At 63.2% G+C, this 12,101-nt stretch overlaps 1 protein-coding gene and 1 gene segment (V, D, J or C); one reads left to right on the forward strand and one right to left on the reverse strand.

Moving 5' to 3' along the window:
• The first annotated feature begins 526 nt into the window (after positions 1-526).
• Positions 527-12,041, forward strand: LOC311628553 (immunoglobulin heavy constant mu-like). The segment is given in 7 exons: positions 527-686; positions 7,332-7,643; positions 7,724-8,059; positions 8,301-8,615; positions 8,881-9,213; positions 11,606-11,721; positions 11,798-12,041.
• Positions 4,826-7,215, reverse strand: LOC311611695 (uncharacterized protein; the record flags this gene model as incomplete). The annotated part of the gene is made up of 3 exons (XM_084864083.1): positions 4,826-5,288; positions 5,379-6,206; positions 7,124-7,215. The coding sequence occupies 3 exons, from the start codon at positions 7,213-7,215 to the stop codon at positions 4,826-4,828; spliced, it is 1,383 nt and encodes a 460-aa protein (XP_084720209.1).
• Positions 12,042-12,101: the final 60 nt, after the last annotated feature.

Below are 12,101 nucleotides of genomic sequence, written 5' to 3' on the forward strand. Positions count from 1 at the left end.
CCAAACTCCCCAGCAAGAGGCCTTTCTTCACTGAGAACAACCCAAACGTGTGTGAGGGGGAGGGGCTTGAGAGAGACAGCGCAGCCTGGAGTCTGCTCTTGTTTCTAAAGAAAAGGGGAAAGCAGGACCGGCTGTCGGGGGGTGGGGGGGTCTCCTCTGCTCTGTGTCCCCCCTCCCCCAGGCCCCCACCTGGCCCGGCCCCCAGTGCGAGATCCGCCTCCACCACCTGCCCCACCCCAGCCTGGAGGTTTTGGCTAAGCCAGACACCACAGTGCTAACTGGGGCACAGTGATTGACAGCTCTACAAAAACCCAGCCAGCCGCCCGCCCGCCCACCCGCTAAGGGCCAGGGCCAGGCGCTGGGGGCTGGGAGGGAGCAGGAGACGGGGATGCCGTCCCACCAAGGGGCACAGCTGGGTGCAGGGGAGCAGCTGGGCAGGGTCGGCAGGGGTGAGCCAGGTGTCAGGAAGGAGGCCCAAGCCCAGCCCTGGGGACCTGGGCGGGAGGGGGCCCCGGGGGGTGGGGGGGTGTCTGTGGGCAGCGAGCAGCCTGGCGTCGCCTGCGGCTCCCTCCCCGGGGACCCCGGCTGCTGCGGGGATTTCTGAGGCCACGGCCCGGGGCCCGCTCACTGTGCCTATGCTTACTTCGAGCACTGGGGCCAGGGCACCCAGGTCACCGTCTCCTCAGGTGAGTCTGGCGTCCACTGTCCTGTCCGACGGGGACATGGCGGGGCAGGCGGGTAGCGGGCTGGGGTGTGCGGAGCCTGGGGCCCCGTCTGGTCTCAGACGCGGGACAGAAGGGAGGGTGCGTCCTTGTGGGACAGGAGGCTGCACTCTCGGCCTGTCGCCCTCCCAGCCGGGGGTCCCTGTGGCCCCGGGCAGGACAGCGCCTAGCCGCCGGGGCCAGGGCAGGTTTTTGTCTGGGGGGACTGGGAACTGTGTCCCCGTGCGATGCTTTCGACGTGTGGGGCCAGGGGACCTCGATCACGGTCTCCTCAGGTAAGCCGGCTTCCTCTCTCCTCTGTCCCGGCTGGAAGGGACTTTCCAGGGATTTCACTTTTCCTCTACGAGGGGCCTCCCCGAGGGCCGCCCCTGGGTCTCCGCTCGGCAGGCGGCCTCTCCTGGGGGCCGGGGCCTTCGCGGCGAGGCAGAGGGGCTGCGTTCTCGGGGTGCGGAGTCCTGAGGAGAGGGGTTTGAGGTGGCTGGTGCCAGGCGGGACGGGTTTTTGTATGCGGCCTTGGGGAGCCTGGGGCGATGTGACTACTTCGAGTACTGGGGCCAAGGCACCATGGTCACCGTCTCCTCAGGTGAGCCGGCTTCCTCTCTCCTCTCTGTCCGGGTGGGAAAAACTTTCCAGAGACTTTGGTTTTTTTTGCTCTATGAGGGGTTCTGCGGAGTCCCCAGCCGGGGGCCCCAGTCGGGGGCCACTGCAGACGGATGGCCTCTCATGGGGGACGGGGCGGTGGAGGCAGAGGGGCTGCGTTCTCGGGGTGCGGAGTCCTGAGGAGAGGGGTTTGAGGTGGCTGGTGCCAGGTGGGACGGGGTTTTTGTACGCGGCCTTGGGGAGCCGGTGGCAATGTGACTACTTCGACTACTGGGGCCAGGGCACCATGGTCACCGTCTCCTCAGGTGAGTCCTCCACCCCCTCTCTCCTCTCTCTCTCCTCTCTCTCTCCGAGGGTTTTTGATGCTTTTTGAGGGAAATGAGTGTGTCGGGTCTCGGGTCCAGGAGGTCCGGGCCGGGCTGGGGACTCAGGAAGGGGCTGGGGCACTGCGGCTCCTGGGTCAGAGGACAGATTGAACCCGCTCCTCCGGGCTCTGAGGCCGGGGGTCTCTCTGGGTCTTGGCCGCCCTTGGCCTCCGGGCCCTGTGGCCCCCTCTGCCCTCCTGGGCGTTTCCTGAGGGGACGGGAGGCCCGTGCCGGACACCGGTTCTTGCCCGGGACCCGGGTGTGGCTGTCACAATGTGACTCCTGGTTCGATGTCTGGGGCCAGGGCACCCTGGTCACCGTCTCCTCCGGTGAGTCCTCCGGTCGGGGAGGTGGGGGTCGGGTCAGGAGACGCCGAGGCATTTCGGAGGTCAGGAAAGGGAGCCGGGGAGAGGGTTCCCCAAGCGGGGCCGGAGACCTTCCGCCCCTCGCAGAAGGACAGTGAGCGAGGCCTCGGGGCCGTGGGACCGGCTGCCCGGCTCCACGGGCTCCACCATGGGCAGGTGGCCGGTGTCGTCACTTGGACCTCCGAGTCCCAGTCGGGGCTGTGGGCTCAGGGCCGGCGGCCGGGCTAGGGAATCCACGGGCTGAGGGGCTCAGGGCCCTCCCGGCCACAGAGACTTGGGTGGCCGCCTTCCATCGGCGCCCAGAGACGGTGCGGGTCCCCGGGCGGCCTCCGGCGGTGCAGGGCCGGCGCCCCGGTTTTTGTGGGGCGAGGATGGAGATTGCAAGGCTGTGATTACTATGGTATGGACTACTGGGGCCAGGGGACCCAGGTCACCGTCTCCTCAGGTAAGACCGATGCCCTCCTCGGGCCTTTCCTTCCCTCTCCTCTCGCTGGGTCTTCCTGGGCATCAGTGGCCGGTCCTCGGACGTGACCCCCGGCCGGGGCCGGGGCCGGGGCCGGGGCCAGGCAGGCTGGCCAGGGAGGACAGGGGCCGGGGCGCAGGGACTGCAGAGCCTCTTGGTTTTCGGATGCCTTTCGGAGACTGAAATTAAGAGGCTTTTCTGGGGTCACGGAGCCCCTGGAAGAGGCTGCAGGCCTGAAGGGCCGCGCCGGGTGAGAGGTTGGACCGGCCGAGGGCCAGCGGGGCCGCGGGACCTTCTCGAGGTCAGAACCGGGGGTTTGCAGACCAGGAGCAGGCGGCTCGGGGCACCCCGCCTGCCGAGGGAGGCGGCACATTCTCATTCTTTTCAAGTCCGTTACTTTGCTAGAATCTAATTTCTTCCAAGTCCATGGCTTCTCTATGATTTAATTTTTTAAAATGCCAGATTGTATGTAGACTTCTTTACCTGCCAGGAGGGCCGGGTGGCCACAATGGGCCACATTGAAGGACAGGGTTAGGAAGAGTGTGACTTTATTTTATTTTATTTTATTTTATTTTATTTTATTTTATTTTTAATTACTTTTTATTGACTTCAGAGAGGAAGGGAGAGGAAGAGAGAGATAGAAACATCCGTGATGAGAGAGAACCATGGGTCGGCTGTCTCCTGCACAAGCCACATTGGGGATCAAGCCCCACTACCTGGGCCTGTACCCTTTGATAGGAATTGAACCTGGGACCCTTCAGTCCACAGGCCGGCGCTCTATCCACTGAGCCACACCGGCCAGGGCAAGAAAAGGGTGACTTTAAAATGTGAGAAGTTTTAAGGTCACTGGGTTTTTTTTGGTGGTTTTTTTTTTTTTTAATCTCATTATTTAATTAATAATTGGAAGTCAGGTCTTTGTGGAGTGGAGAGTGGTGCCAGTTTGGCCAGATGCGGTGACAAGGAACCGTGGGCTGAGTTTTGATGAAGATAAATTACTTTTCACCGAGTTGAGGCTGTTGGACGGAGCAGAGCCAGTGTCGGCTGTCGGGGGGTGAGGGGGGCACACACCTGCAGCCGGTGGCCGGAAGCGGGCCGGCCGGCATCTATTTTCGGAGGCCAGGAAGCACGGTTGACACATTTATAGCTTCTGGTTTCGAGACGCGGTTTCGGGGTTTTGCCCACAAATCTAAACGTGTCTCCGGAGCAAACAGCACCTGCGGCTGGGCCGTGAGATAAGCCGAGGCCGGGACGGGAGTTCCGCTTTTAGGTGCGGGTTTCGTTTTTCGTTTCTCGGACTCGGCTCGCCAGCGTCTTGTTTGCGTTCATGTCCAAAGCGAGGCGCGTGAGCCGTGAAACCGCCTCGGGCGGGGCCGTCAGCCCGTGGCCGCGTTCACTCCGCGGGCCCCTGTCCCCATAGCCCGGGTCACAGGGACCCTCCGGCTTTTTAAGTTAGTGTTTCCTCCCCGTGAGGAAGAGGCACTTTGCGACCTCTGATAAAGTCACCTTTGTTTCAGACCGATTTCCAATACGCCCCTGAGGCCGGAGGCCGGTGGGATGTGTGGGAGGGTTAGGGCTAGCTCAGTGGACTAAGCAGAAGCCCATTGGGTCCCAGACTGAGTCCCGAGTGAGTGAACGAGTGAGTGGGCGGTGGAGTTGGAGGAATGGCTGCAGGACAAAGGCCCCCTTCACCACCATTCCTCCCCCCAGACGTGGAGTGAGCGGCAGGCTAGTGAGAGAGGTTTGACAGCTTTGCCTCCACCTGAAGGAGAGCTTGGGCCATTAGTGCTCAGTGGAGGCAGAGAGGGCCGGGTGTGTGACACCCCAAGCTGCCCCTGTGGGGGTCCCTCACAGTTATCTCTCCCCAGAGAACCTTCCAGGGAAAAGTGGCCAGCGCTGCCCTGTGGCCGGCAGCTGCGGGCGGGGTGGCTGGCCACGGGGCAGCACTGTCTGTCCCTGCTGCCGTCTGCCCCTAAGTTGTGAGCGCAGCTCCGGTCTGGGTCACAGCCACGCGTTAGGAAGGGCCCATGCTGTGTGCCGCCGAGCGGGGCTCTGAGTGCGAGGTCAGGAAGATGCGTGTCCTGGCCGTTCCAGGGGTGATTTTTCTCTGGAGGGAACGTGGGTAAAGCCGGTGGCGGACGGTGGGGCACGGGCGGGGGAGCACTCTGCCAACCCAGGGCTCCCCAAGCCCCGCCAGATGTACACTGACTTGAAGTGGGCAGAGTGTTTGACCGGCTACGGGGAGGGCAGTGACGGGCGCTGCTTGGGAGCCAGATGCCAGCGGGAGCAGGGCTGGGGCTGGGAGCGGGCGTATCAGGGGCGAGAGGCAGGAAGAGGCCCTGGGAAGGAGCCCACCTGGCAGAGCCCAGCTGCACAGAAGTCCGGGGAGAGGCGCTTCCACTGAGGTGAGCATGTCGGGTGGCCTGAGCTTTCTGACCAGAAACACCAGGCTGAGCAGGGCTGCGCTGGGGTGAGCTGGGGGAGCTGGGGGAGCTGGGGGAGCTGGGGGAGCTGAGCTGGGCTGAGCCAGGTGAGCTGGGTGAGCTGTGGGAGCTGAGCTGGATGAGCTGGGTGAGCTGGGTGAGCTGAGCTGGGTGAGCTGAGCTGAGCTGAGCTGGGTGAGCTGAGCAGGGTGAGCAGGGTGAGCTGGGTGAGCTGAGCTGAGCTGAGCTGAACTGGGTGAGCTGAGCTGAGCTGAGCTGGGGGAGCTGGGGGAACTGGGTGAGCTGGGTGAGCTGAGCTGAGTGGAGCTGGGTGAGCTGAGCTGAGCTGAGCTGAACCAGGTGAGCTGAGCTGGGTGAGCTGGATGAGCTGAGCTGAGCTGAGCTGGGTGAGCTGAGCAGGGTGAGCTGAGCTGAGCTGAGCCGAGCGGAGCTGGGTGAGCTGAGCTGAGCTGAGCTGAACCAGGTGAGCTGAGCTGGGTGAGCTGGGTGAGCTGAGCTGAGCTGAGCTGGGTGAGCTGAGCAGGGTGAGCAGGGTGAGCTGGGTGAGCTGAGCTGAACTGGGTGAGCTGAGCTGAGCTGAGCTGAGCTGGGGGATCTGGGGGAACTGAACTGGGTGAGCTGGGGGAACTGGGGGAGCTGAGCTGAGCTGAGCTGAGCTGAACCAGGTGAGCTGAGCTGGGTGAGCTGAGCTGACCTGAGCGGAGCTGAACCAGGTGAGCTGAGCAGGGTGAGCTGAGCTGAGCTGAGTGGAGCTGGGTGAGCTGAGCTGAGCTGAGCGGAGCTGGGTGAGCTGGGTGAGCTTAGCTGAGCTGAGCGGAGCGGAGCTGAGTGAGCTGAGCTGGGTGAGCTGAGCTGGGTGAGCTGAGCTGAGCTGGGTGAGCTGAGCTGGGTGAGCTGAGCTGAGCTGGGTGAGCTGAGCTGAGCTGAGTGGAGCTGGGTGAGCTGAGCTGAGCGGAGCAGAGCTGGGTGGGCTGGGTGAGCTGAGCTGAGCTGGGTGAGCTGAGCTGGGTGAGCTGAGCTGAGCTGGGTGAGCTGAGCTGGGTGAGCTGAGCTGAGCTGGGTGAGCTGAGCTGAGCTGGGTGAGCTGAGCTGAGCTGAGCTGAGTGGAGCTGGGTGAGCTGAGCTGAGCGGAGCGGAGCTGGGTGGGCTGGGTGAGCTGAGCTGGGTGAGCTGAGCTGGGTGAGCTGGGTGAGCTGAGCTGAGCTGGGTGAGCTGAACTGAGCTGGGTGAGCTGAGCTGGGTGAGCTGAGCTGAGCTGGGTGAGCTGGGTGAGCTGAGCTGAGTGAGCTGGGTGAGCTGGGCTGAGCTGAGCTGGGTGAGCTGGGTGAGCTGGGTGAGCTGGGTGAGCTGAGCTGAGCTGAGCCGGGTGAGCTGAGCTGAGCTGGGTGAGCTGAGCTGGGTGAGCAGGGCTGAGTTGGGTGAGCTGGGTGAGTTTGGGGAGCTAGGGGAGCTGGGGGAGCTGGGGGAGCTGAGCTGAGCTGGGGGAGCTGGGGGAGCTGAGCAGGGTGAGCTTGGGGAGGTAGGGGAGCTGGGGGAGCCGGGCAAGCTGATCTGAGCTGGGGGAGCTGGGGGAGCTGAGCTGGATGAGCTTAGCTGAATTGAGCTGAGCAGGGTGAGCTGAGCTGGGTGAGCTGAGCTGAGCTGAGTTGGGTGAGCTGAGCTGAGCTGAGCTGAGCTGAGCTGGGTGAACTGAACTGAGCTGGATGAGCTGAGCTGGGTGAGCTGGGCTGGGTAAGCAGGGTGAGCTAGGCTGGATTATCTGGGTGAGCTGAGCTGGGTGAGCTGGGCTGGGTGAGCTGGGTGAGCTGGGTGAGCTGGGTGAGCTGGGTGAGCTGAGCTGGCTGGGCTGACCCCGTGACCTGGATGTGCTCTGGATGAGTTGAGTTGAGTCTATATTCGTCCCCCATCACACACCATCCTTTGGACCCAGGCACCCAGGGCAGGGCTCCATGTGGCGGAGCCGCGGCAGTGAGGGCTGGGCTCGCAGGGGCCCCTCTCTCGCTGGCCGGCCGCTGCCTGGGGGTCCCGGGCGCTGGGGCTGAGCATGTGGCTGCAGGGGTCAGAGAGAAGGCCGCGCTGGTCTGGGGCTGGGTCGTGTGAGGCGGGGGCTGGGCGCACATGTCTGTAAGAGCTGCTCCCATCCCCCAGGCTCAGAGCCGGCTCCTACAGGGTGGGGGCTGTAGCAGCCTCCTCGGCCCAAGCCTTGGCCACACTGCCTGCCCCACACAGGTGGCGAGATCTGGGGGACCCCGTCGTCATGGGCTTGGCCCTGTGAGGCATCTGAGGGGCGACGGGCCTGACCCCTGACCGGCCGAGTCGGGGAAGTCCTCCTCTCACACCCCTTTCTCTTCTGCCCCGCTCGCTCGGGTCCTCAGGGACTGCCGCTCCCCCCAACCTCTTCCCCCTCGTCTCCTGCGGGAACTCCCTGCCCGAGGAGAGCCTGGTGGCCATGGGCTGCCTGGCCAAGGACTTCCTGCCCGACACCGTCACCTTCTCCTGGAGCTTTAAGAACACCAGCGCCATCAGTGCCGTCCAGAACTTTCCCTCGGTCATGAGGGAGGGCAAGTACCAGGCCAGCTCGCAGGTCCTCCTGCCCACGGCCGACATCCTCCAGGGCCTGGACGAGTTTGTGACATGCAAGGTCAAACACCCCAACGGCGAAAAAGTATTGCAGTTTTCCATCCCAGGTGAGCGGGCCTCCCCCTGCGGGCGGCTGCCGGGCGGGTGAGGGGGCAGCGGCCCGGCTGACTCTGTCTCCTCCCCGCAGACAGCGAAGTGCTGCCGCCCCACGTGAACGTCTTCATCCCGCCCCGCGACTCCTTCACCGGCCCCGGCCTCCGCACGTCCTCGCTCATCTGCCAGGCCTCGGGCTTCAGCCCCAAGAAGATCGCCGTGTCCTGGCTGAAGGAGGGGAAGCTTCTGACCTCCGGCTTCGTCACGGACAAGCCAGAGGTCGAGCGCAGAGCCCGCCCCCTGACCTACAGGGTCACCAGCACGCTGACCGTCACCGAGAGTGACTGGCTGAGCCAGAGCGTGTTCACCTGCCAGGTGGAGCACCAGGCGCTCACCTTCCAGAAGAACGTGTCCTCCATGTGCGGCCCCAGTGAGTGATCCCGCCCCGGCAGAGCCCCCAGCACACAGGTGTCCGCTCGGTCGGCAGACCTGCCCCTGACGGGCCGGCAGCTCCCCGAGCCTTGGCTTCCCCGAGAGGCCAGGGGCGGGGAGGGGGGCCCCCAGGGAGGTTTGTCGGGCGGGACCCGGTGTCCCCTCCCGCAGGACCCCAGGGCCCAGGAGAGGCTCCGCCAAGTCGACGCCTTGGCCTGACCACCCCCGTCCTGTCCCAGGTACGTCCACCATCCGAGTCTTCACCATCCCCCCGACCTTCGCCAGCATCTTCCTCACCAAGGAGGCCACGCTGTCCTGCCTGGTCACTGACCTGGCCACCTATGACAGCCTGACCATCTCCTGGACCCGCAAGAATGGCATTGAGCTGAAAACCAACACCAACATCTCCGTGAGCCACCCCAACGCCACCTTCAGTGCCATAGGAAAGGCCACGGTGTGCGTGGAGGACTGGGAGTCGGGCGAGGAGTTCACCTGCACGGTGACCCACACGGACCTGCCCTCGCCGCTGAAGCATACCATCTTCAGGCCCAAGGGTAGGCTGCCCCCCTTCCCGCCACCCCAGACCCTCCCACACATGGCATCCAGGGCTGGGGATCCCATGGTAGGCCCGGAAGCAAGAGGCACACATGCATAGGCATGCAACAGGCACATAGACACAGGCACACACAGAGACATGCACACAGATACCTGCACATTCATGCACTAAGACACACAGACACACATGCCCTCTGCTTCCCTGTTGTCGGGGGCTGAACCCCGCCGCCCCCGACCTGAGCTCACGCTCCCCTCTTCCCACAGACGTCGCCAAGCACGTGCCCTCGGTGTACGTGCAGCCACCCAGCCGGGAGCAGCTGAGCCTGCGGGAGTCGGCCTCAGTCACCTGCCTGGTGAAGGGCTTCTCGCCCCCTGACGTGTTTGTGCAGTGGCTGCAGAGAGGGCAGCCCGTGTCCTCCGACATGTATGTGACCAGCGCCCCAGTGCCCGAGCCCCAGGCCCCCGGCTTGTACTTCGTCCACAGCGTCCTGACCGTGAGCGAGGAGGACTGGAGCGCCGGGGAGACCTACACCTGCGTCGTGGCCCACGAGGCCCTGCCCTACTCGGTGACCGAGAGGACCGTGGACAAGTCCACCGGTAAACCCACCCTGTACAACGTGTCCCTGGTCATGTCTGACCTGGCCAGCTCCTGCCACTGACCCCAGGCTGCCCCTCCAGGGCGGTCCGGAGCCTCTGGCTGACCTGTCGCTGTGTGTGCATGTATGCAAACTGACTGTGTCAATGGGTGGGGTGTTGCATTCTATAAAAACCAGAAATAAAAATGTCTGTTCAAAAGATGCTGGTCCGAGTGAGCAATGCTCTCGCCCGCTGGGGCCACGGCTGTGCTGCCCCCACCCCTGCTTCACCCACTGGCTTCCCACTCGCCTCTCAAAGCCCTGAGCCCTGCAGAGTGCTCACAGCAGACAGTGCAATGCTCACCGCCTCTCCACAGCTGCTATGGGCTCACAGGGACATGGGTGTACAACACACATGCACACATGCACACACAGAGACACATGCATGCATGCACACAGGCATAAACAGATATGCACACACATGGATACAGCTACACGTGACGTGGACATTGGCACACAACACATGCACATGTGCACACATGCATGCATGCACACAGACACATGCCCAGGCATGGACATACACAAAGGCACACAGGCACATGTACATAAATGGATGTGGACACAGACACATATACTATAACATGAGCACACAAACACATGCACATGTGCAGGTGTGTGCAAATACATGGACATGTGTGTTTGCTGTGCATGTGTGTGTGTAGTGCCACATGTGTGTATACACATAGACACATGCAAAGTATGGACACATGCACAAAGAAGCACACAGGCACACAGGTATAGACATACACAAATGAATATGAACAAAGAGACACGTGCAGTGGATGTGGGAACACAGAGACATGCAAAGACATGGATACACACACAAATATCTACACATTCATACATGTGTACACAGACATGTGCACACTCATATATACATCCACACATGTGGACACATACACAGAGAAGCACGAATGCACATTGTTCTAGAGACACACATGCGAGAGACATGAGCACACTGGCATGTGTACACATACACGTATGCAGGGATGTACACATGTACACAGATATCTGCACGTGTGTGCAAGCATGCAAACATGCAGGCAGACACACAGTTAATGCACACTCATATACACATACACACACGGTCACATACTCACCTGGGCACTCACACAGATGAGTCATTGGTGCACAGGTGTACACGGGCACATGGACCCATTTGCACAGACACATGCACATACAGACACACACATTCATGTGCACACAGCACAGACACACACACAGATGTCCACCCTGTGCGCCTAGGTCACTCGGTGCCTTTGACGCCTGCCTCTGTGCCACGCTTGCTGCACGGCTTCCTGTCCAGCCTGCTTGTCCTCTGTCTGCCCTTGGAGGTACACCCAGGGGCCAGCCCACCAGGACTCTGACCAGGCACCCGCCCAGGCCTGGGCAGGGGCTCGGGGGCCACTGGGAGGCGGCTGCAGCCTTGGGCCACCCCGGCCCAGCCCAGGCTGTTGATGAAGCAGCAGGCCCTGTACCCCAGTGAACAGAAGTAGTCGGCGTGTCCCGGAGGCAGGGAGGCTGATCTACGGGCTCTGCCCCGCAGACACCTGGCCCTGGAACCTGGTGGGGAAAGAGGCCACCTGCAGCAGGGAGTGAGGGGCACAGGGGCCCGGGGGGGCCTCCGTTCCCAGCAGAGAGCTCGGCCCCTGGGCAACCCCTAGACACCCTGTGCTCCTGGTCCTTTGGGGCCCTGGACTCCAGAAGCTGCCTCAAAGGCCCATCTGTGTTAGGGCTCCAGACCTCACTGTATGTGTCCGTCTGTCCATCCAGCCTCACTCTGCCCCGAGCCTTGGGTGTCTGTCAGACCTCTGGGTCCCAGAGATATGATTCCTAGTGGGGCAGACACGCCAGCCAGAGCCCCCCACGGCCTCCTACATTCGCCCTCCACTCTGAGAACGAGAGAGTGAGAGTCCCACTGAGGAAGCAAGGAGGGTCCCTCAGTCCCAGACCTGTGCCTGCCCCCACTGCCACCCCCACCCGCAGGGGACAGGAGGCCCCATTCCCAGCTTCATCACCCCAAGTGGCCCTGGCCGTACCCCCTCGAGGAGAGCCCAGGACCCTGAATGCATTCCACTGGGCCCCCTATCCCGGCCCTGTGTGGCACCCACCCCTGTGTCTGTGAGCTGCTGTCACCCTGTGCCCAGGGCCTCAGGACGGGGACTCTGCCCGGCCTCCAGGCGGCTGTGGGAGCCCAGCTCTGCCGGGCTCAGACCTGCCCTGCTGCCCTCGCTTCTGCCCCGCCCTGCCCCGCCCTCCGGGGGCAGCACCGCCAGGGCCCTGGGCAGCAGGAGGATGGGTGGCTGGGAGGGGGTTTGGGGTGCAGCACTGAGCCCCACGTTGTGTCCCTGCAGGGGGGGAGGTGAGCGCCGACGAGGAGGGCTTTGAGAACCTCAACACCATGGCCTCCACCTTCATCGTCCTGTTCCTGCTCAGCCTCTTCTACAGCACGACCGTCACTCTGTTCAAGGTGGGCGGCTGGGCAGGCGGGCGGGCTGGGGGTCCGGGCCCCGAGCAGTGCCTCACGCTGCCTCTGTCGTCCACAGGTGAAGTGACCCGCCGGGCAGGAGCATGGACACAAGGAGACGGAGCCGAGGGGGTGCCCGCCGCCTTGTGTGCTGGGCCCCTTGTACATACCCTCCCCTCTCCCCCACTCCCCTTCCCCGAGCGCCTCCAGCTTCCAGTGCCAGGAAGCCGCTTCCCTGGACGCCCACCGCCGAGTGCGGCCCGGGTGGCTCGCAGTGTGTGCCCGTGTCGCCTTGAAATAAATACGTGTGCTATCTTGTGACATGTGTATGTGTGTGATTCTGACCGGCGCGTGGGAAAGGGAGGGCTGGGGGCAGAGGAGCC

Source organism: Pipistrellus hanaki (assembly GCF_964339955.1).
Source record: "Pipistrellus hanaki genome assembly, chromosome: 1".
NCBI lineage: Eukaryota > Metazoa > Chordata > Mammalia > Chiroptera > Vespertilionidae > Pipistrellus > Pipistrellus hanaki.